Here is a 26,323-nt window from a genome sequence, read left to right on the forward strand (position 1 = left end):
TGTAAATGCAGGAAGTGTTAGTGCTATTGTGATCTCTTTCTAAAACTTTGGTATGACTATCTTAGAAGACGGTGACAGATACATTAATGCAGATTGCTGTATTTTTAAGAGTAAATGCTAGATTATTTTTTAACAGTGTGGCCATTTTTCAAGTAAACAAATTAAAACCTGATTCTGCAAATAATTATGACAAAGGGGGGTCAGCTCTTGGGTGGGCAGTCAGACCAAGTGTGGGCAGCCCTATCAGCCCTTAATTCCAAGGAAATTGCTTTGTATTAGTTTTTTACTTTGAGTCTTTTTAGATTAAAGTTAATAAGTATATGGGAGGAGTTGCCAGAGGACTTATTGGAGGTACAAGATATGAAATTGTGAAAATATTTCAATATAAACAATTTAAAGTGAAATAAATTATTACAATTATAAATAAAATAACAAAAAATTTTAAAAGCATATAAGCAGGTGAAATCACTTCTCCTATGAAGAATGCAGAGGAAGGAAGAAAGCATTAATCAGAAAAAAATACTGTAGCGCTTGCACATAGGTATGGTGAATTACAATATCCAGCCCAAGCCACATTGAAAAAGCCATAACACAAAGCTGTCAGACTAGGAGAGGGTAAAATTAAAAGCAGGAGATAATGGTAATCGGAAAGCTCCTTGAAGCACCACAGAAGGTATGGAAGGCAATGAAAGCAGTGAAAATTTATTGGAAAGAAATACTGAAGGCAGGTGAAGTTAGGCTCTGTTGTAAGGTGGCTTTGGGAAGAATGGAAGAAAGTGTAATGTTCAATTAAAAGAAGTACAATGCATGATGAAAGATTTATGTTCAGTTTCATTAAAAATTTCAAAAACAAGACAGAACATTTTTAAAACTCTGGACTATGACTTCTGTTGCAAGAAGAACTTTTGCATTTTCTGATATGCTTGCAAAAAAACCACGCCAGTCCTCAGTCCTTCTCAGGGGCTAACATAGAAGTGGTTGCTCAATAGTGGCTCCATAGCTAAGTACAGCTGAAAAACATGTTTTGAACTTTTCTTACTTTTGTTAAAACGTATTACAGTTTCAGTGAAAACAGATAGCCATTGCTTGTGCAGTGCTGAGGACCGTTTATGTTATTACATTGTCACATCTGCAGCAATACTATATTTTTTCCCTTTTAGCCAGCAGCAGTGTTTTTTTTTTTTTTTTTTTTTTTTTTCGATAGGTCACTTTAGAGTAATTCAGGCAGTGTACCTCCAAGAACTGCAGGACCTCAGAAGTAAATCATCCATGTACAGAAACACTCACTTGGACAGTTAACATCAACAGAGGTAGTGTGTTATAAAAATTTCTAAACTAAATGTTAATAATACATAGAGAGGTAGCAACAGAAAGCCATTATAGTAACACAGGTTAATGTGTTCATGTTACATGAAGAGGTTACAAAAAATGCTTGGCTCAGTAGGAGAAAATACCTGGGATGATGAAAATAGAATCGGTGAATTTGGGTTCATATTTCTGTTAATCTTTAAGAACTTTCTGGAGGAAAATCTTTGTATTATTTAAATTATTTTATTTACCCTATGTATTAAAATATTTGCACATTAGTGAAAATTAATGCTTACTACATTATTTATAACATGATTGTAAAAAATTTGTGAAAACATCTCTGGAAAATCTCAGCTTTAATACTGACTTGGTTCAAAAGATTTTTGCATTGCTTCTGCAGCATATTCATTATGCCTACTTGTAAGAGGATAAAACGGATTAACAGATTAGTAATAAATCAGTATTTTGGTAAGATTAGTAGCAGAATGGACCTGGTATTTCCTTTACATTCAAATACGATTCTAGGACTGAAAAGGATCTGTGTTATTGTCTGCTTTTGCAGACAGACAGGTCATTCATCTTGTGTTATAAATTTGCCAAACTTGACTTTTAAAGATTTGGCATTCTGCCCCTGGGACTTTAGTTAGAAAAACTATCCAAAAGATAAATTTCTTTGAAGCTGAAGAATCCTCTTTATGCAGCCGACTTTGTTCCTAGGCAGCTGATACACACTTCTGCTGGGCTGTGTCTTGGTTTTGATCATTCTTTTCTTTCTCTTCAGGATCATTTAGTCAGGTCAACCAAACAGTGCTTAGTCTCTTCCTATATGATACAATACATATTTCCCTCGTCATATTAGTTTTACCTTCTTTCCACCCTATTTATTTATTGACTGACTGTGGAGTATAGGGATTGTGCACTGTACCAGTGCTTTGCACCATGGCACAAATAGATTCCTCTTCTCTGTTGAATATGCCTAGAACCTCAAGTGTAGGTTTGTGGGTTTTCTTTAGGGACACACATCCATGTTATGCTTACATTTTATACTTGGTTAAGACTAAATGAGATGTTGTACTTTTTGGTAAAAGTCTGTGAATTACAATATCAAAGTTAAAATCTGACCTTGTATCATTATAGGCCGTGTCTTGAAGAAGTTTCTATCTGCTCTATCTGCTCTCTGCTTTGCTATAAACTAGCACAAATCTTTTGATTCCAGTAGATCATCTTTGTTGATTTACTTATGAAATCTAGTCCAAACTTCCTATTATGATACAGCTTCTGTTGCATGTCAGATCAGAGAACCCATGTATAATGATGTGGAATGGCTTCTGCAGGATGTGATGAGACAAAGTGTCTAATTTAGTGAGTAATTGTAAGTACAAAAATTGTTTTTGAAAAAGTTTGTGGTGAATTAAAGAGAGGGTGAAAAGGGGTACTCAACTCCTTCTTATCTGAGTTCCCATTCTAAATAAATTGCCATCAGTATTTTATAACTTATGATTGAAGGCTAGGAGTTGTATTGGTCATGCGTGTGAAGTGTTTAGATAATAACAGACTAGTGAAACATAATTTTCCACTGCATTTTATAACAATAAAAAAAATCTTAGTAGTAGAAAGAATAGTTTTAGATGGCTTTTATCAGACATCAGGATGCAGGTGCTAGAAGTCTTTGGGTTAATTCTATACATATGGCTGTCCTGTTTTCACATTTATTCTGTGCCTGCCCTGTTTTCTAGGCTATTGTTTTCTTTTCTTTTGAGCAATTCTGTGGCACCATTAGATTTTCCACTTTTCTGTTTCACCTGTTCTGGAAGGATATTTGCAACAAATATCTTCGCTGTAGTGTGAAAAAAAGATTTTTTCACCCTATTAAAAAAAAAATAATATTTTTGTCTTTTAATGCTGAAGGGGCATATTATCTGTTTTACTAGGTAGCAACGGATAAAAGAAGCAACTGGTATGTAGAAGAGCAAGTATGACACAGGTGAAATGGCTAAATAAAAGTAATAACTAAGAAGTGTTTGAATATGAAGTGCTCTTGATGTACTATAATTGTGGATCGAAATGTGAAGTCTTTTTTTAACTCTCTGGCCCTGCAAAGAACCCTGGCTGGGAGACAGTCTAAAATGCTCCCCTCAGCTTTTTTCTAGGAGTAGGAGAGATTAGATTAGTGTCTGGGTATGAGACTTAGATGGTCCTACACTGTAATTCTGGAAATGACGTTGAAGGAATTTTGTGCCCTATTCTCTCATTTCAGTCATTTGCTGGCATTGCTTTTCTTCTTATTTAAATTCCTATATTCCCTCCTTATTCATCTCCCTATTAGTTGTGTGAAGAGTAAACAATTTGAATCAAATTGGTAAAAATGATCCACACAGCAAGTTTGTTATTTTTATTATTAGAGGGAAAAAAGCCCTCTGACCTGATGCTTTATTCATCTCACTGTCAGAAATGCTAGTTTAAAGACATAAACTAGTATAAACTCATAAACTCAACTTTTCCAGAAAATAATAAGTAATTGCTAAATGAACTAGATTTTTTAAAAAGGATCATTTAATTTGAGCAACCACTTTACGCCTTTTTATTTGTTTACAAATCTCAAGGGAAGGCATTGATATAACATAGTGCTGATGCCTGGTGAGTTATTTAGCCATTGTGGTTGGGAGGCGTGGGACTTTGTGGTTTAGTGGCTTCTTATATCTTTGTGCAGGCGCAGACCTTGAAGGAAGGAGAAAGCGGATAGGGAGAGGGGAGGCTCTATAGGTGCATTTGTTTCCTGATGATTATGTTTTTATTCAAAATACAGTTGATAATTTTTTTCACTAATTTGCTTCTTGGTATTTTGAAATTTTCTTAAAGACTGTGTTTCAGAGATGACTGCTGCATTTGAAATACAGGATTGGATGTCTCTTTGAAATGCCATTCTGTTTAGAAAGAACACCTACCATTTAAGTAAAATTATAGTGCTCTGAAAGCAAAAAAAAATAGTCTTTTGTCACTCCCGTGTATTTATGCATATTTCATTTAAACCAGAAGGATTTTTTCCAGTTTGGCAGAAGTAATCACTGGCAGAATTATTTTTTTATAATACCAATATGAAGACTTTCTGTTTAAAAATTCCTCTTAACAGTACAGCTTGTTCTTTTTTTCCTTCATCTTTTTCATAAATACAACCAGTTTCTTTCAGGATGAGATGATTCCATTGTTTTCGTTGTGTGGGCTTTTGGGTGAAAACAAGTGATTTCTTCTCAAACGCAGCTGTAGTTCAGTGGGAGGAGAGGAGGAGACTGATGTGGCTTGGAAAGGTTGGCATGGACTCCTTGCTTCTCACATCCAGAAGGCAGACCAAGGTACTGGTGATTTGTCCTCGCCCAGGCTTTTTTTTTCTCAGAGAACCACTTCAAAGGGGTGTTTTTCTTTCACATTTTTGGATCTAAAGACTTCAGATCAAAAAAGGAACTGGTCTCTATTTAAGAGATGAGATTTAACACAAAGTAGGCCAGTTGGGGAGTTGGAATAATTTTGACTGATGTCAAGGAATGGTTATGTGTATTATCATTGCATTAAAAACATTAAACACTTTGTCTTATTCCCTGTACAAGAAAATAAACAATTACAAAGAAATTTGTACTACTCCTCTTTAAATTATCTTTTAAGTAGTTAAAAATAGAATTCCCACCCTAGATTCCTGCATTTTGTGCTGTATTGTGAGAAAATATCACTTCTTACAGTTTTTCTAAAATGTAACTTTTTCTGAGTAGAGAGTATTGTGGCTTTCTGGAGAAGATTATCTTCACAGACTTCTGTAGGCTGGTAAACAGAGGTTCTTGCTACAAACAGGTCTGTGGTTGTGGTCTAAGATGATCTGTAGTCTCTAATCAGATAGTTCCAAAGAAGAACCAGTGGGCAGGATGGAGGGAATGGTCAGAAACCAACAAGCACAATGCATGCTTGCACGTAATTTGAATGTGCACCTGTCTGTGGATGTGAAATCCACATCTGTGCATGCAAAATTGCTTCTGGCCCCAGTCATTTGCTCTATATTCAGATTTGGCTCTCTGTGATAATACAGACATTTTTTCAACTTTATTAAGCTTTCTTTTTTTCTCCCTTTTGATTTTTCTTCTAATTTTATTGTATTTGGAGTTTATTGGTGACTAATGAAAAAAATTCCTTTCTCCTTTGTGTGTAGGTAACACAGTGGTGGGAATGCTGCTGCTGGTGAATGTTTTGGTCAGGAAAATATGATTGATAGTACAGAACGGAACTATTGCATGCATTATATTAACAGACAGTTATAGATTTGATCCTTTCTATTTGACTTTTTTTTTTAACCTTTCTTATTACATTGTAGGTGTTACAGTGATACAGGTTACAAATAATCAGCACAACAATGAGAAATGAATATGGTCTGAGAAAGTCTAGTTCTTAAAACACAGCTTTAACTTTTGCTTAAGAGCATTTACCAGGTGCTTCTGAAAATCACAGCCTTGGTCATTTAACTCTGTTGAAAATCCATGTAAGTCAGACTGGTCTTGCAGTGCTTTATATCCTGTTTCAAGTGCTTATTTACCTTGCCGAAGTGTAACAATTAATTATCAATGTATCCTTGTAATGGAGCATTGCTTAAAGTGAATCAAGGGTGACAAAACCCATGAAACGTTATGTGGTGATTGCTTTAGGCTTCTGAAATGTTGTTACTTGTTATTGAAGCCATACATGTTGGCAGCTCAAGATAGCATGCTGGATCACCAGCATAGCATGCAGATTAGCGCGTATTTGTAATGTTCATAACTTTTTTTCTCACACACTCAATGGTTTTAGAGGCAAGAAATAATTGAGATGAAATCACCTGCTGGTAACACATCATTAGTTGAGTAAAAGTATTTGTTGCTTTGAGGAAAAAAGAGAAGCCCTTCAAGAAGCACAAATACATTATCTCTAAAGTACTTCTATAAACACTGCAAGGAGAAAAAGTTTTCTCTTTGCAGTTACACAGGATCTGATAAAGTGAAAGGGCTGTGTCATTATCTTGATAATACATCTATCCATTATTTCAAGGCTTACTATTGTAAGCCATAGTAAGAATGCTGCCACTTCTAGGGAATCAACACAGTTGAACATATCATGGGAAAATATTTATTTTTATGTTTCTAAATGATCAGTAAATGTTTTTATGACCACAATGACCTCTTCAATGCTTCATGAGTGGTCCCAGGAGCTGAGAGTAGTGAAGGCTTTTAGGTGGCATGTGTGGAGTGAGTATGCAGCAGCAGATGTTTGTGTGTGGAGCTGCTTGAGTGTTCAACACTGGGCATGGGAAATGCTAGATATCATGCATAAAAGGTTTAGAGAAGTGCCTGGCTATGGCTAGTTTGGTTTGGACTGAGCTCTGGCATGTTCTCTGCATACTGCAGTAGCCCAGGTTCTGCTGCTTGTGCAGGGTGCTGATAGCCTGTGGTCCTCTGCAACACATGAAAAATGAATTTTGTCTGAGCCAAATGATTAACCACTATTTTTGAGCCAAAAAAAAATAATGAATTGCACTCTTAGTTGTCATTTTACTTGCAACTTTATTATGCTTTGTAAGAAAAGATAGGCAAAAAATGGCAATATAAAAACTCCAAAACCAAAATATATATTTTTTTGGTCCTGCTAGAAAAGATGACTGTCTAATGTATACACAGAAAATTCAAACAGTTTAATTGAATGAGGCTGTCCATGTTGTTCTCTCAATTTTGCTTTCACTGGAAGTTTGTCTCCTAATATTTTTACTCCAGATTGACAGGTTCAAACCACTTATTTAACATGTTTTTCCTGCCCCCTTTGGTTATGAGCCTTGCTGCCTATCTTCTTGCTTCTGATCTGTCACGGAAGACTGAGAAGGAATACGAAAATGTAATTCAAAGTATTGTAATATCTTAGATCTTCATTTAGCTGCTGGTAATAAAACCTCATCCTTCCTGCAGACCTCTGGTTGCTAGGAACTTCTTGTATTAAGTGTCTGGCTCCTCACCCCCAGCTGGCTGGGTGCCACCTGGCTGAGACTTCACATAAATGAGATTATTTTACAATGACTCGTTTGTTACTAGAACCGAAAAGGGTTTCTTTACATTTTAGATGAAGGTCTGAAGACTTTCTTAGTTCAACGTGACTGCTGCCTTTCCCCTGGCAGGAGAAGAATTTCAACTTTGCTTGTAATGTTCTTCAAAACATTGCGGTTTGTGCCAAAGTTCTCTAGTAAAGTCATTAAGCCATAATTTCTTTGCTGTAAGCAATATATTTTTAATATGGTATTCTGTAGGAAATTACCCTATGAAACAGTGGCTGATTTACTTTTTGTAAAGTAAAAAATTGTTGTTGTTCTTCTTGTCAGTTTCCTTTCTGCAATATTTATATGTTAGGCTCCAACTTTAAGAAAAAAATCATAAACTTTTGTCTTCATTTTATGGCTTTCTTTAAACTATTGTTAAGAAAATGACCCTAAAACCCCTTGTTTTTAAAAATTCCAGCATCAATTCTGGATTGTGGTTCTTTAGCTGAAGATTATAGCACTGCACAGTGAAAAAAAAAAAGATTTTTTTTCAAATACACTGAGTGATGCTGTTTTTGCAAGAAGCCAGGAGCCAGCACTTGAAATTAAATATTCAGAGTCATGATTAAATCAAACAGTATTCACAAAAGCAATTTCATATATATATATATATAGGGAGGGTTTCAATCCCATCAAAAAACAGTGGGAAACTTATTTAAAGTCAGAGGGGCAGAACCCTGAGAAAAGTTTCAGTCATTTACTGACTCCTGAGAGCAATTCTGTCAAGCATCAATCCCATTGTATGAGAAGTGGGATTTAGTGAGTGTGAAATTCTCTAATTGGAAGTATTAAATACTTAAGTATTGGAAGTTGAGAACAACTAGCTATCGGCAGTGGTATACCTGTGTAGGAATTGAGGGATGATAGCGTGTTGTTCATCTGTTAAATTATTTCTAAGATGCATATCCCAGACATATTAAACCCTTAGGCAACTTTTGTCTTGATGTTTAAAAATATTCTTAAGGGAGATAGGTCTGACTGAAATTAAACTGTCAAATAATCTGTCAGTACTGGTTGGATGGGGGTGGACGTGTATTCACCCACACTGAGATGCAAAAACCTCCCTTGTGAAATGTGGCAACTGTGTAATGTTACAGAGGAGCTGCACACAACAGTTCAGGATATAAAAAAAAAAAAAGGGAGTATTTATCTAGTTGAATTTAGAATGGGAATTTTAGATAATCAGAAAGGAAAGTCCCAGGAAAGTGACTTAGAGGAAGGAACATAAAAATTGTAGGAATCTTGGTATTTGGTTTATTTTTCTTACTCTGAACTGAAAGTAATTTTTTTTTTCTTATGTCTTTCAGAAGAGTTGTAGATACATGGATAGAAAGACCCAGAAGGCCTTCTGCCTGTTGTGAATGAGGGTCAGCTGTAACTGCACCATTCTTGCTTGCCTAACCTGGTCTGATAACCTGCAATGACAGATTCCAGATTCCACAGCCTCCCTCAAAAGTCATTGCCAGTTTTAAACTATTCTTAATTCTTAATATTTAACTTAAATCCCCTTTGTGAAAACCCCTTACTATCTAACTAACGGAACACATCTTAGTTTTGTAAGCCTTTCCTTTTCTGTTACATTTTATAGGAACTGTTTTTGGTGCTGTTACCTGTCTCTAGGCACCCAGTACTAGACAGACATTAGAAGACTTATCAATGCCAAAATGAGTGGCAGGATTATCTGGTGTATTAGATACCTGTTTGTTTTTTTTTTCATCCTGAGATCAAAAACAAACAAACAAACAAAAACAACAAAAAGAAAAGTGGTTCTGAAAAGAGTCCCAAGAAAAGTGTTAGCTTTCTCCAGCTAGCTTGACTGGGACTGCTGCATAGAAAGTATGACATTATGGTAATCTGGCCCAATGCTTTGGTGTAAGAAAGACCATAGGAGTTGTCTGAATTAATTCCTTTTCAAACAGAGCATCTCTTTTAGAAATGAAGTCCAATAATGTAGAAATAAAGCCACTGTATTTGTTTTCAAGCAAGCACTTGTTTTAACTACTTCAAATAAGAAGCAAAAATAAAGAAAAAAAATGTCACTAGCAAAATAATTGTTGTGTAGTCTAATTCTACATACAATCAGCTGTCAGAAATTGGAACTTGCTGTTTCTTTGCAAGGCAGATGAATCAATAGATATTCAGATTTCACTTTCTCATACTGATGCTTATCAAAAAAGATCAAATCACATTCTAACTTTTCTTTAGAAATTTAACTGTTCAAACTCCCGTTACCACATTCAGGAGAGCATGTCTTTCAATTCTGTAATTATTTGATTACACTTCCCCACACTTATTCTCAAGTGTCCTAGCTTTTTGAATTTTAAATGTCAGGTATGGATACAGAGTTCAAGTTGCAGTCGTATCAGTGCCAAAAGCAGAGGTAATAAATCTGCATGCTTCTTTTGATATTCCCCAGTTCATGGCATAACCAATTTACTGAGAGTTCATGTTCATTTGGTTACCCAATCCATTAGCTAAATTTCATCATTGCTTTTCAGAATAGAGCCCATATTAGAATAGTTTGCATCCAGTGTTTTCAGAGGCCTGACATAGTATTTTGCAAAGTCTGACTTTGTATTGCTGTTAATGGACTGCTTATGCAGCCTTCTCATTAAATTATGAAGTTATCTGTTTTTTTCCATAAGCCAAGATGGTACTCTAATTATTGTATTTTCCTTTATGTTTTTATTTGTTGAACTATTTATCTTTTCTTCCATTACTTTGAGAAGTCTACAATTCTACAGGTTGTTTTGTTTCCCTTTTTAATAACCCACACAACATTAGTTTTCCACCTCAGTTGTTCCAAAAGACAATCTTTGCCATTACAGCTGTTTAAATTTTTCTTTGATTTTTTTCTGGATTTGCCTATTGCCTATTGGGTGTGCAGCTTCAGGGAGTCCTCTTCAGCATCCATATCAACAGATGTTAGAATAGGAAGTGTTTCATCATTCTAAGGTATTAATGCATAATACTGCATTTTCCCAAAATGTTGAATTAAAAAAGGGAAGTGATGGATATTTAGGGATGGTAGAATTAGTGTGATTCTTTTTGTTCCAAAACTGCTAGCAAAACTTTTAATGTGCCTTAAGTAAGCTGACAGTGCTATTTCTGTACATCTTCTTCTTGTAGTGGTTTTGTACAACTTTTAAGTTTCTATTTATATCTATTGCTATCAACTTTCTGTTTTGAACATTATATGTCTGTGTATGTAAGATAGCTCCTTTTGCAGCCTGCCAATGTCTGTGTTGTTTAGTGCAAACCATGAAAAATTAAACTTAAGGCTTATTCATGGGCTTCTGTTTGAATGATTTTCCTCGTTTGCTCTCTGTTTTCAGTCCTGTGAAAGTGTCCCTAGTGACAGAAGACTTAAACGTCTTAAACATAAAGACATTAAGACTTAAACATCTTAAGACTTAAAAATGACAGAAGACTTAAAGATTTAATCTCTGTGCCTGAGAGTCCTGAGAGATTTTCCTTGCTGTCTATACTTGTTATAAAAAGGTGCATGCAAATTGAAACACAGCAGCCACAAGCATTTTTATTAAGAAACAGTATTCCTGGCAAGATCTTTGGAGAGCGCAATCTTAGTTTAGGTCTTTGCTTTCAAGACAATTTAAGAATAAAATAAAGTTTCTTAACTGTCCAGTTTCTATTGAGTGCCCAGCACCAAGACAAACTTTGTTGTGATCTGTTTGTGATCCCATTCATCTTTCAGTAGTTTTGGTTTCCTTAGTGATCTTGTCCCTTGAGTAAGATGCTCTTCTAAAGCTGTACAATCTGACTTTGAAACTCTCAGGTAAGAAGTCCTACAAACCTAACATGCCCCTTCCTGAGTGACTCATCTAGAAGTGTATATATGTATAGTGTATATATATGTGTGTGCGTGCGCGTGTGCGTGCATGAATGGTATCTTTACATAAAAGGTGTAACTTTTTTTTCTTTTTAAAATATAAGACCATGCAGTTACCGATGTGGTTAAAAGGTAAGGTTTGGCAATGAAAATCCTTTTGGCTGTTGTGGACAATGAATCCCAAATGTCACATAGCATGTTGTAGTCAGATCTTCAAAGAAATGCTAAATTTGCATAAAAGAATATTTTAGAGACATTTCTGTCCTAGTTGTGTTTGTTATGTGTTCTGGACAATTTCCCCCCCCCCTTTTTTTTTTTTTTTTAAGCTAGGAGGTTGTCTTTTGACTCCCCTCATGGCCCTGGTTCTAGGTATGTGTGCACATGCTGAACTTATTTATGTCTACCCTCAGCCTTCTTTCCCATTTAATAGAGATTATATTCATTATAGGGTTAATGATCCCAGTAAACCTGTTTCTTGATTTTGTGTCTTCATCTTTTATTAATAAGGATCCTAGTTATTAATAAATGGAACCAAAATGGACAACTGACCAAGGAACAAGCTAGTAATTAGTATTAAAAGTGACACCAACACAATTCTATCAAATTCAGTTCAAATGCTCTTACTGGAATATAGAATTAATATTATGAGTGATGAAAGATCTTGCACTTCCCAGATGCAGTTCAGGAGCAAAGGGAGAAAACTTTTCCTTCAGATTTTTTAAAATCACTAAAGCAACAATGCCAAGCATCAGGATCTACACAGTCATTGTGATTTTACTGAAGTTTTCAACTGCAATCACACAAGTAAAATTTTATGACCTTTCTGAGACATGTTTCTGATATGTCCACATAGCTTTCTGTTTGTTGTCAAGTAAAAGAATCTAGATTTGACAAAAAATGCCCTGTTAAGAAGGCCTTATTTTGTTTATCTTCTTGCCATTGGGAAAAGTGGGAGTTTTTAAAGTCTGCATACTAGTAGCTTGAGTAATGCAGTGTGTACTCTGTATTTTTGGCAGTGAATAATTTGAGTGGCGGAAGGCAAGCAGCCGTACAGCAGCAGGAGGCATAGGTAGCATTAGAGTGTGTTTGTTTGGAAATATCATGCAAAGGAAGCAACTCCTTCCCTGGATGACCGCAGGGAACAACCTGTTCTGGAAGAGGCTGACTAAAAGGTCCCTCAGAGGTCAGGCTCTTTGCAAAACAGCTGTCTTTCTATGTTTCTCCAGAGCCATGTTTCATCTGTTTCACAGATATTTCCGTGAGGGAGCTCAGTTGTGTTTTTCCTCTGCGGTCATTGCTGCTGGCAATTCCACAGATGGCAGCGGGGAAAAAAGTTGGAAGTTTGGGGCCAAATCCAGTCAGTACATGTGGGCTAAGGACTCTGGTTTTGATCTGTGATATATGAAGAAGTCTGATTCCTGCAGCAAATCACTGCAGCAAACAGAATTAGAGAAGTATTTGTATGTGTGCGTTATTTAAAATATTGTTTATGTCAGGTAATGATACAAAGTTTGCTCCTTCCTGATAGTCTACTTGGAAAAGGCTTAACTTCTCTGCTGCATGTATCTCTTTACACTTTATAGAACATAAGTTTGTAGTAAAAAAAATAATAAAAAAGAAGAATAAAACTATACTGCAAATAGGGAGTGATGCTGTCCACATTAAAACATTTGGTAAAGCAGCTTAACTGATGTTAGGAAAAGTCCAAATGGCAATGGCTCTCTGAAGTTTTACTGGTACTTCTAAATAAACCAAAATGAGAACACTGGCATTGCTCCAAAATTATGTAAGCTGTTCAGTTGTTTAATTGCACGCATCCTGATATAGTTTGAACCGTGTCGAATCACACTCTTTCAGATGATGCCCAGACAAGGTTTGCGTCCAGGCATGGCCCAGGATCTGTTTCAAGTAGGCAGTGGGTATGCAGCCTCCCTGCTTCTGGGAAAGAGAGTTCAGCTTCATGGCAGCGAGCCATGTGCCACTCAGCCTCATCACTAGAGAATGGTTCCTGCCTGGTTTAGTGGATGTAATCTTAGAAACTTATGATTCACTGGGTGATTAAATCAGAAGCAAACCTTTTTGGGGATCACAGAGGCAAAAAGGAAGCAAGGACTTACGGTGCTCTTCCCATTCACCACTTGAACCCTTGTAAAACTGTCTCCTTGCTAATGTCCTCAAGGCTCTTGTAATTCTTTGTGTCATCTTTCTATATTTCCTTTATTCAAATCTTTTCTGCCTCTGGCCTAAGTGTATTTTCCTTGCTCAGGGCCTCTCCCTTCTAATACTTCTTAAACCTTCCAAGGTTTCATGGTTTTGAGTTGGAAAAATAGAGCCTTTAAAAAATCTCTTGAATTTCTTAAGGAAGCTAACAGTGACTGCCACAATTAGGCAACATTTTAGGCAAATCTCTTGGCCAAAAGTTTTCTGCTTTTTAGTGTCATGTATTTACAGTGCTGCAACCTCTGTAAAGAAAGGAAATCCTGAATTCTAAAAATACAATGCATTGTTATTTTAAGAATGCCAAAGAATGTTTCAGTTTAGTTAATATGATTGTTTTAAAAATTCTATCATTAATATATTTATTTTAAAAAAATGAGTCAAGGTAAGACTTTTTGTTATTATTATTTTCAACATTAAGGTTAGGTTCCACAAACTTGTTTTTTGTTGGGTTTACCTAACTATTTTATTTCTGTTTTAGCAAGTTAGGTTATGTCAACACACATTCAGCATGACTCAACTTCTCCATATGCAGTGAAGACATTGTTTAGTGCACAGTCCTTATGCGTTCTGGACCATTATCTTTGTGCTGTGTGAGACTTCCAGGTTTTATCAAAGTTCTTGTTGGTTTTACAGTATTCACTAAGTACTTATATAAGAGGAAGATTTGTGAAAATCTGACCAATTTAAGAGGAAAAAAATGGCTATAGCTAAAAAAAAAAAAAAAGTTTTAAAAAAGAAGGTCAATGTAGACTAAAAAAAAATAAAAAGACTTAGTAATTCCTGGAATAAAACAGCAGACACTATACCTTATGTGTCAATGTGCAAAACTGTAGTAAAATGATCACAGTGACCTATTTTTTCAACTATTGGATTCCATTAGTAGTTACACTGGAAACAGCATCGATATTTAGAGTACATTGTTTCCAGATTTTCAGATACATTTCTTCCACCAAAAGAACTTTATTTCTCATCAGTTTTTCATTTGGGGTTTCTTTTGAGCTAGTGTGCAAACCTTCAACATCTGTAATTATTGAACGTAACTGATGAGAGAGCTCTGCTTCCATTAGACAGTTTCACCTTTCCTTTTAATTAATTTCTATTAAAAATGTCCTTTACTACAGCAAAAAGGAAGGCTGAATACATTCTCTATTCAAATAACCATGTAGATATTTAATTATAAGTATTGAAAGTTTCCTAATACATGTTGGAAATATGTTAATGTTTAGGTATATTAGGTCTTCGAAAGTTCTGTCTTCAACAGTAAAACAATTTGATTGTCACAGCAGTTGGACAGAGTTTTAAGTCATGTATTTTTTTCATGAGTTTATTTTTGATCTTTGTGTTGAGAACAGTCATTGATAAGACAGCATATTCATGGAAGTGCATAGTTCAACCTGTGTTGGCATGTGTATGGATGTATGACTTTGAAATTATTGACTGATGAAATATGTAATGGATTATGTGAATTACCAAATACTTAAAATGTGAGGCCTTAGTTATTGAAATTTAATGTCTGCAATTTTTTGTAGTATTACTTGAAGTCTTTTTAAATTAAAAGCTGGAATTTGGATAATCATTTGACTTCCTATTGGTAAAGTCTTTTGGTGGATTTTCTGTAGATGTTTACTGTTGCTAAGGGTAAAAACACTTCAATGATTGCTTCCACTTTGGTATGTGCTGAGGAAAGGTTGGTGTTGAGCTTCTTCTTGCACTGTGTTTTATGGATAATCTGCTGCCATAGTACACATAATCTGTGCAACATCCAATTATTACTTAAAATGCTAACCGAAAGGGTTTTTCTTCCATCTGAAAAATATATTTGCTTTTTTTTTTTTGAAGTCCCACAGTCAGAGAAAAGTTAAATGATACTATCAGGAAATGAAAGAAGCACATGACTTCAGGCTGCTTATGGGTGATTTCAGATGCAAGTGTTGTTTCCTGTTTTTTACCTTAAGAGCTACTACAATATGATATAAAATAAGTTTTATGTAACTGTTTAGACAAGAGTTTTTAAGGCTACATGTAAAAACAAAAACCAAACAACAACAAACTATTATGCTTTTCCCAAATAATACACTCCTATTGTGGTAACATTGCAGTACTTGTAAGGAGAAATTATTGGCATAATATGAGAAAAGCATCGCTGAAAAGTCAAGAATGGGAATTCTGAAAAATGACATTTAAGTCTTTGTTGGAAATTTTTATAAGTAATTTTTTTTAGGCTATTTGTAGCTCATGAGGTACTATACAATACTTGCATGTACATTTTATTTCTTGAGGGGATGTAATTAAAGTATTACTAAAGTAGCATTCACAGTCAGTGAATGATCACTGCTTCTGCATTCAGTAGGTATTAATAATTCAAAATCTAATAAACAGAATTAAAATCCCCATTATTCAATACTAAATGCTTTGTATTCAGAATTGTAATATGTTTGTGATCACTACAAGCAACAATAATGAAAAGCAACTTGTTAATATTTCATTTTCCATTTTGAAGTGGACATGTAGGAAATAATTTGCAGCTTAATCCAGGGACATTGTGTTCTCAGGATAGCTTAAATTTCAGTCACCCTCTGCCATCCATGGAAGCTGATTTTTAAATGCAGATCATCTCTAAATTACAACTTCTCCTTCTCAAGCTGTCTGAAATCAATTTGACTCTACTGTGACATAATTATTTATCTCTATGAATGCTATTTTGGACTAATGGCTGAAAACATCTCTCCTGCAAACTTTTATGTGTGTTTTACAAATAGTTACATTGACCAGTAGTAGTCATATTAAGTCAGTTCAGTGCAGCTTTAGGTCTTCCTTGAAGTCTTAAGCCCATTAAACACCTTATTTTCTATTTCTTCTTGACAGCGATTCATTTTTGACATGTCATTGGCAGGATTATGGAAACTAATATTTTTTTTAATTATTCATTTATTTTTACAGAGGAGCATATTAACAGATTATAATCTGCTCTGAGAAGAGTAGCTGTGTATATGCAATATTACCTTTACAACAGTTTTCCCATAGGACACATTGAACTGCTTACCAGTGATATAGAATGAGGGAATGCATACAGTGCTTCCCCTGTAAGTCTACTGAACCGACATAAATATATTTTTAGCAATAATGAATGACATCTGCATAGCAAGGTTGGGCAAAATTAAAAGCTCTTATAGCAAAGTGTAAATCTGGTACATTTTCAGCGGATAGCTTATATTTTAATTTTTCAGAATTTCTTCTTGTACCAGTTATCTTTGATTTAGTACAGTAACGAACAAAGCCTGTGGATATGTAACACAGTTTCTTTTGTTAATTTCTGTTTTTGAATCTTTAGGAAATACTCCATTTCCACATTATAGCGTTTTCTGCGACTATTTTATTCCTGGTAATAGCCACTTACAGCAGCTAATATAATGAAATATAATATAATGGCTTTTTATTAGTGTTGGGAGTTCAGGTCTAATACCACCATTTGTAGTTAGTTTTCAGTTAGCTTAGCTCTAGTTAGCTTTTAGGTAGCTTGACATGTATGCATTTCCTATTTTGCTCTGTATTTGGCAAAAATAAATGCTATTTATAGTGTTGTAGTACCAAGCAATGTGTCGGCTTTTTGTTTACTTTTGTTTGTGCATATCAACATTATTGTTGGCAGGAATAAGCTTAGCTGAGGGAATATTTTTGTCACTGTTGCAACAGTTGGTCCTTACACAATGTTTTCTTTGGAGAATCACACCATCAAAATGGCTTTCTTGGCGTGAGAGTAGCTCATGTGGGGAAAACTCGCTTGAACCCAGCAGATAATTCTTGTATAGGATTGAACAACAAATCATGATTGAATTTTTTATCTCTTCAGAACGTAGTGATACCTCAAAATGTTTATACACACATAGATAATACATGTAATATAACAAATACTTTTTATAGGTAGAACAAATTGAAATAACATAAAAAGAGCAAATGGAGTGGGAAAATAAAGAGACAACAAGCAATTTAAGTCATAATGAATTTAGAGGGAAATGCCTGTTTTATCTCTGCAATCCAGTGAAATGAGAAGATTCTGTCAGTGTTTTAAGGGGACAGCAGTTTCCATTTTGAGAGGTATTTTTAATTTTACACTGCATCCAAATAATAAAAAAATCCCTCAATACAATCCATCAGGCTTGTATCCTGTAGTAAGGTAGGTATAACTAAATTTCCTTGTGATTACTTTCTTATGCTCTGAGGAGCATGAGTCTGCCTGCTGCCAGCTCCCGTGCTGGGGTGTGCAAAGCAGAGCTGCTCCATCCACTGAGCACCATGGCACAAGGCCTGGGCAGCTCCATCAGGCTTTTAGTTTCAGCTCAGTGCTGCTGGGTCAGGTGTTGAACAGCTTTGTAAGATGCTTGGGTGTCTCCTAGCACCTGTATCATCTGTTTTTTTTATTATCTAAGCTTACCTTAACCTAGATAATAGAGTATATTGACAAAGAGAGTAGTTGCAGTTCAGATTACGTCTGCCCCTGGAAAGTTTTGTAAAGCAAATTTCTTTAAAAACAAGAGTAATTATTTCACATTTAAGCCATGAATTTGGCATATTATTGAACTAGTTTTGGCACATTAATGAGATTTTGAAACAATCATGCCTTAAGAATTAATCTGGAATAGGACTGACCTGACTTCAGAGACTTTGATGCATTTCATTTGAAGCAGGGATATGACTATTTTGTCTCTATTTTAGAGTGTATGCTTTAAAGCTATGAAGCATAACTTTCTTGGAGTGCTTTGATTGATCCTGAAGCTGCTAGTAATCAGTAATGAATGTATTGTTTTATTCTTTATTCTTTTCAAACTAATTTGTCCTTCAAAACCTGTCACTTTTTCTCTCTGTGCTTATCGTTGGGTTTCTTTCACTGCATGTTGGTAAAGCTCCCAGATAATACATGGAGTAGTTCAACAGTGGAAAATTGGATTGAATTTTCTGTATCATAAAAAGGGTTTCTTGGCTATGTTTTCAAAGCAAAAGTTTGGTTCTTTTAAGCTAGGAACATGTAAAAACTCACATTTTTATGCTGCAGCAAAAATGAGTGAAAAAGTTTTGCTTATATAATAATCTCACATTCAGTGTACAGCTGCAGAGTTTTTTGAAATGCTTTCTACTTTAGACTTACACGGACTTGCTCTGTATTCCTATAGAACAGTTTCAAAGCTCCAACACCTTTGAATAGAAACAGGTTATTATGGTTAAGTTTGGAAACATTGTTTTATATTTCAGTATTTTAAAGTATACCCCAGAAAATAAAAATCCTATTATATGATATCTTGTTGCACTTGAAAATGATCTTTTTTGACACTGTAAAAGAAATCTTATGTAGGGTGTGATTTTTGTAAAGAAAGATTGTTGGTAACTTTTCATTTTTCTTCTCTAAGTATGAAGTTGTGAATATTATGAGGGCTTTAAGTGATACACTTCAGTCTCAAGAAATAAGTATTAGCTAATGACCTATCACTTAAGAGTTGTATCTTAGGCAGAGCTGAAAAATATTTCTGCTGGCCTCCAGGCATCATTTTGCCATGAGTACCGTAATCATAGAATAATGTAGGTTGGCTGGAACTTCCAGAGGTCCTCTAGGCCAACCACTTTCTCCAGAAGGATCTAATCAAGTTGCTTGGGAACTTGTCTTTGAAAAGACATCAGCAGTGAGTAAGGGATGTACTTATTTCTCTCTCATTTACTATTGGACACCGCATTACTTGCAAACAAAATAAAAGCAAATGAGTTTACTTGAGTTGCGGAAAAGCTATTTTTAGAATACCATGATAAATATTGCCGTGTATGGAAAAATATTTAGTTTGGTACTAATGTGAGCAAGCATCTACTCTGCCCTCAAAATTAATTATATTAATTGTATTTTACAGTTATGTATTTTTACAATGTAGTAATTTCTTATGGGTTTGTATTTACAGTTTCCTGAATGTGGTTTCTATGGAATGTATGACAAAATTCTGCTCTTCCGCCATGACCCTACCTCTGAAAACATTCTCCAGTTGGTGAAATCAGCTGCAGATATCCAAGAAGGAGACCTAGTTGAAGTTGTCTTGTCAGGTAACTAAAAGGAAAAAAAAAAAAAAAAGGAACTAACAGCATGACAACTGTCATACTTTTGCATGTGAAGACATCCACAGTTTTGTCCCAGGAAAAGGAAATTTTGTATGTATGAACTTTCATCTATACTGGATCAAAATCTTCTCGAGTACATATGTGCCATACATTAATTTTTGAATTATTTTTTTTCCTGTTGTACAGCTTACTTTTTGACAGCCTATGTTCATATTGCTAGTTAAGCAACAGGTTAATTTTAATGAACAATTTGAAAAATGTGTATTCTGCATTTTTAGAGGTAAATCAGTGGGCAGTACAACCCTTTTCAAAGAAGCACAGTGGAAACAAAATGTAACAAGTAACAACAAAATGCAATATCTGTATTAACATTTTAGCATGTACTTCATTAATAGAGTAGCTTAAAAATTAGAATTGGTTTTAACATATTTTGCATGATGTATCAATAGTTTAATATTTAAATTAATAGACTATAAATTTTTCTGCTAGCCTATTAAGCAGCGTTATTTGTTCATAATTATCTGAGGAGGAATTATCAAAGCCATTCTTGCTAGTAGTGACCTGTTTCCTTTATTAAAAAAGGATTTTTTTGGCACTTCATATAAGCTAAAAGCTAAAATGTCTACTGGAAATAGAGTATTTTTTTTCACAGCCTTTCATAACAATGCCTGTTCAGGCTGCTTTGATTCCTTATGTGTTTAAAAAAAAACAAACAAACACGTATTTAGAAAAGTAAGAGAAAAATTTTAATTTTAGTTGGGATAGTAAATATATATTATTTTCTAGCAGTCCAAGAGGAGTGCTGGATACTTCTTGTAAAGGACTATATATAAATGATTGCATGGAAAAAAGCAGAACAAAAGATAAATATTTAGGGCCTAGGAAATACAAGGAGACAGTAAGACGGTGAAAAGCCAGGGAACAGAAGCTATAGTCTGAAGGTGTTTAGCAGGTGAAGGGTTGTAAGAAGAGATGTAGGATGAGTGAAAGGCCACATTTTGGAGACAACAAAATGACAAATGGATTTAAGGATTTGGCCAGCAAAGTAACCATAAAGTAACCATATTACTCTAACTGAAGTAATTCAGCAATTATGTGACTGGGAAGTAAAGGAAGTCTGGGGGTGCTGTTAGGTGTTAAGAGGACTTGTCCTTTTTTTTTTTTTTTTTACTTGTAAGTCAGGGTTGAGGAATCTTAGGACTCATTGTCAAGATATACTCATTTCTTAATTCTGTATAGCCCAAAGACTATACAAATTTTGTTTCCATATTTTTATTGAGCAATTGAACTAGTCTTCTTTGAACCTTACAAAGAAAAATTGTTCTCTAGTTCTTAAGAAAATAAACACATGCATTTATAGTATTTCATATTGTCAAAGCTGATAAATTATTCTTTTTTAAAAGAATTTATTTTTAAAATAACGTCAGAGCTGGACCAGTACAGAGTACATTAAAAAGTGATGCCATTAGTAATGATATTCCTATAAAGCACTCACAGTGTTTATCCAATACATTTGATGGTCCATATTAGGAATGTGCTCAGACCCCATGGAAAAGATGTCAAATTACATCTTTTTAAGATTATGACTTATTTAGATTATTATTTAGTTCATACTATTATAGATTTGTAAATTGTCATTTGTCTTAGTCATTTATTGCAATATTTACTTAGAACAGATAGATTGCAAGTAAATTTAAAAGATATATTTAGATGTAAGTATTTGCAAGTTGTATTTAAATATAAACTACATTTTTTTCAGATATTTAAACTTTTTTTTTTTTTTTTCAAATTGGGATTTAATATATTCTGCACAGCTTTTAAAATTGTAACCTAAATTAGGATGTGGCTTGGAAATTAAGTTAAACAAACAAACAAAAGAGCCAAAACCAACACAGAACAAACAAAAAAGCACTGATTCCTTTCCCTTCCCCTCCCTTTAATATATTCCCCCAAAAAAACCTGAGAGCAATAACTCTTTTTGCAGAATGGAAGTGAGAAACAGTCTTAGGCAGTGTATTTTCAGTGCAAGAAAGGAAACCTGTTTTGAAAGGTCTTCTGTAATTGTTTGTTTTGGAGAAATTGGTAAAAATTTTCAGTAGGAAATTATTTGTCATGGCATTCTCAAAATCATGGATGACTTTCATATTCTGTTTTTCATTATTCTTCCTATTACAGATGTAGTAACAAAATGGTGAGATTCTACTGATAAAAAGAGAAACGATCTTTTCATTCACAGTTCCAGTGCTTTTATTTTTCAGTCTGAAAATATTTGATCTTCATTTATTTTTTAAAAATTTGTTATTGGTGCACAGGTATGTTAGATGGGTATTTCAATACCAGTACATTCTGTGTTGCATGAACTTAACTTGAGTTTTATAAGATAGGGTGACAATTACTGTAGTAAAAGTTAATCAGAGAACTAGGGGAAAGAAAGCACCTCAGAGAGGCCCAGGAAGCTGTTACCAAGAACGCTTTAGCATGTGACAGTCACCAGTTGAAAATATTTATAGTCTGGGATGTCCAAGGACTACAATGAATTTGTCTATCTCTTGAGTGTTGCTGTTACTCACTTTGGGGCACATAGTGTGTCCCTGTGAACAAACAAAAAGAGAGCATTTTCTGCCTCTGGGAAGTCATAACCTGAATTTCAGCAGCAGAGAGAGCATGCAGCATTGTGTTCAAAGCTTTCTGAATAGGAAGCTTGATCCTATTTGACATACATGAAATCCATGAAATGTATTTTAAGTTTACATTTGATGAACTAGAGCAGATCGCTGAAAGGGCTTGTCTCATTGGGTTTTCAATGTCTCCAAACACAAAGAGTACACAACCTCTCTGGCTACCTCTTCCTATGTTTGATCGTCAAAGTATTTTCTAGCCTACACTAGAAATACCATACCTAAACAGAATCTACATTCCAAAGATCAGTAAATTCAAGTTATATTTTGGCAATTATTTTTGAATAACATTCCTGAAGGAGGCAATAGAATGTTACTGCCACAGCTTTGCTGCTGGAAACTGTGCACACTGTGGGTAAACATCCCCTGAGGTGCAGATATCTGATGTCAAAAGCTATACTGATCCACTGCATTCATTTTTTATTGCACATGTCGATACTAGCCAGTGGAGAAAAAGCTGAACTATCACTCCTAATACTATGGTATTATACAATCAATTCATATCCTAATGCTATGCATTATCTAATTTTACTAATAATTTATGTAATTTCAAGGTATTTTATAAGGGCTGGACAACCTGTGATTTTTTTTTCTTTTTATTTATTTATTTTTTTCATATTCTATTTACGTTCTTAACAGTTTAAGGAATAATAAATAAAATCATATTCTGGTTTAGACCTTATATTACAGGTTCTTGAGAGAGATAAGTTACCTAGAAAAATTTGTAGTTGAGAAGAGTGCAGCTGAAGCACTTTAATCCAATTTAGGAAGAGAATTGTACCTGCAGATGTCATATAATATAACTGAAACAGGTTGTAGAAGAGCTAGAGGTTTCTGGTGGAACATGTGAGATTTAATCAGCTCAGAATGCAGCACTTCTTGTGCTTTTATATTTAAAATTAACACTGTGATCTGCATTTTCAATTGGTGCTTTATCCAGTGGGATTTTAGTGGAGTGTAAGAATCACGTAACTTACTGAACAACTGGTGTGTGTCTGTCTGCTGACTGGCCCACAGGAGATAAACACAGACTGTTAGGATCAGCTAGCCGAACTGCTGTTCAGTGCCAGAATAGATTCTAGCATTTTGGAGGTGAAATGTCAGATATTATTATGAGAGTATATTGAGTTACAGACTGTCACCTACACATTAAAGGAAGAAAAAGGAACTTTACATTATGAACATTAGAAGTCCTCATAAGTACAGTTTTATTTTTACCTCATATATGGTTATCTTCCTTTTGTTTTCTGTATTTTAAAAATATGATCTGCTCTAATGCTTTATTTCAGTTAACAGTATGGGATTCTGACAGTGTTTGTAAAATAGATGGGGGGCATATCAGAAATGAATTAAAACCATGAATTTGTTTGTTCAACCAAGTTAGTTTATTAGGCTACACTCATGAATGTGCATTGAACTAATCAATAATCACTAATCCACTATTATCCATTATCTATCCATTATCACTAATACCATTCTATTAGTGATGTATCAGTTGCCATGCTCATGTTTTCTTTGCTATGCATTTTATATTCAATTTCTTCTTCAAAGTGTTAGAAAAGTACGTTTAGTCTCCTGATGCACAAAAGAGGAAGGCCCCTTACTTAAAGTGTTGGGGAAATCTCCACCGATGTGTTCGCTGAACCCATTTACCTATCTGTTAAATTACATCACAGACTGAAAAAGGAGCAAAATCTTTGTAGAAAGGATTTTGTAGAGCTCTATTTGTAGGAAGGATTTCTTTTGACTAAAATACTCCAGAAAATTAGCAAGCAGACCAAACCAGGAATGATTATATCAAAGTTATAATCAAAGGTGGATGGAAATGAGCAGTCATTCATTCAGAAACACTGAAAGGAAGAGGAACCACAGGCTGTAACTTGTGCACTCTCTTTCTCTAAAATGCACTCTTCCTGTCTGCTCAAGAAAAGGAAGTAAGTTTCATGTAAGGTGATTTTAGTGACTTTTTACACAGGGCAAGGGGGAATGGTTTTAAACCATTAAACCAGAGGGGAGATTAGATATTAAGAAGAAATTATTTACTCAGGGGGTGGTGAGGCACTGGAACAGGTTGCCCAGAGAAGCTGTGGATGCCCCATCCCCAGAGGTGTTCAAGACCAGGTTGAACAAGGCTGTGGGCAACCTGATCTGATGGGCTGCATCCCTGCGACAAGCAGGGATCAATAGAAAGGTATCATTCATGTTCCACCCATAAAATAAAGGATGTAAATGTCAGACACTAAAATAAAGTAAAATATACATTAGATTTGAATGGAATGGAATAAGCTTTCTCTGATTTCTGGGTTCTTTAAGCTTTACTCCTAATTGAAGCATTTTGCTACTCTTCTGAGTAGACTTTAACAATTATATATTTCAACTGCCATTTATTAATGATATTACAAGATATTAATTATTGAGAGGTACAGACTTTAAGATCCTTTCTTTCTGGAGTTGTTAAGTAGTTAAAATGTTGTATCAAGTTTTTACAATAATTAATTAATGTAAGTTAAGATATAAGGAGATGTGGATTGTAGATGAATAAACTTGTTTCTAAAATGGGGGTTGCAGTGCATGTATCAAAGTTATTTCAAGCTCTCTATAGATGCAACCAACACCACTTTGCCTGTGTATTTGTGACCTTTTTCAGATGAGCTGTATTTCCCTTAAATGGAAGCACAGCCTCTATAGAAAAAGCTGGCAAGTGACAGTTGCTGTACTTCTGACTCTGTTTGATCTCTGTTTTTCAAGTCCTGCAAGGAAACTATTATTTTAGATGCCTTCAGACTTTTCTTCTTGCCAGCATAATTTATGTCCTATCCTATACCTTTTTCAGGAAGGTTCATTAAAAACTGCTGTGTAAATTTGCCAAGTTGTTTCGTGTTACATAGAGCAAAAAAACAATTTTGAAGTTTTAATATGAATTTGATGGTAAAAAGTCTGCCTATTTTTACTGGGGCAAAATTACACTGGCATGTAAGAGATCTTTGCCAGCCACTGGAAGGCAGACGATGAAACATTAGCATCTTGTGAGAATTAGCAGAATGTACTTCATCTGCTTGCTGTGAGCAGTCATGCTCAAGTTGGCAGGATTCCTGAAGCAATAAAATCAAATAGCAGCTCTTTTACATTCCCTTGCTGAGCTGACAAAGGCAGGAATTGATCCACTACTTTTGTTAAGAAGCCATTTCTGGTTTAATATCACATAGACAATATACCATCAGATCATTAGTTGCTGACATTTTATTTGGTTTCAGTATATTTTATACTGTCTTGTATATGAATAAAAGCTGTGGGTAACTATGCAATTATAGTAAATGCCATATATCAACATATAACTGGATTGTAATACTAGTTTGACTGCCAAATCCTTGAGATAAATATTATGATGTTACATCTTTGCACATCACTTTGTAGTAGTTACATACTTGGTCGTGGTTTGTGACTTTCTTTGTAATTGAAAGCCAGGGTTCTTTTGCTATCTCCATGGCTATTTTAAGGCCCTGGTGTCTTTGGAAAATACAAATATCCAGTCCAAGGTCACATTTCTTATAATTCTTCCTCTGTGCCCTTTCAATGATCTCTAGCTGTCATCATTTTTCTTAATACTGTGGGTACGGCTCATTACTGATTAGGTTAAAGTAGATCTGATTTTCTGTCCCTTACTGTTCACTAGTGTACATCATTCTTGAGTCATGAATTTCACACAGATGCCTCTATTTAAAGCTCTTAGAACTAAAAGACTTTTTGCTTCTTTGTTTGTTTTTCTTCATTGTCTTTTCCTCGGCTTATAAGTAGAATCCGAGGAATTACCAATATACCAATTACAATAGATACAGACTTCAAGTTTCATACTTCTGTATCAGCTGCATCTTTCTGAATTCCCTCTCCTATCTTGCCGTACCATTCTTTCCTTTCTGCTACAGGAGGGAGTAGGTAAAAATAGGATGAAGAAATAATATCCTGTCAACATCATCTCCTTACACTAGTTACCTTCTGCATCCTCTATAGAACACACTGAGTAAAATAATATGTGATAGGCAAAAACTAATAGGGAAGCAGTTAATGTGTCAGCTTTGCTTC

The 26,323-nt window shown here is 34.8% G+C and overlaps 1 protein-coding gene across 2 annotated transcripts in view; it reads left to right on the forward strand.

The window, feature by feature from the left end:
* Positions 1-26,323, forward strand: part of PRKD1 (protein kinase D1) — a 123,758-nt gene that overhangs the window by 46,533 nt on the left and 50,902 nt on the right. For both annotated transcript variants that reach the window (XM_084521242.1, XM_084521243.1), the window contains exon 2: positions 19,412-19,550. In XM_084521242.1, coding sequence (XP_084377368.1) covers positions 19,412-19,550 — 139 coding nt within the window. The remainder of the gene's footprint in view (positions 1-19,411; positions 19,551-26,323) is intronic.

The sequence above is a fragment of the Aythya ferina genome (genome assembly GCF_964211825.1).
Source record: "Aythya ferina genome assembly, chromosome: 5".
Classification (NCBI taxonomy): Eukaryota; Metazoa; Chordata; class Aves; order Anseriformes; family Anatidae; genus Aythya; species Aythya ferina.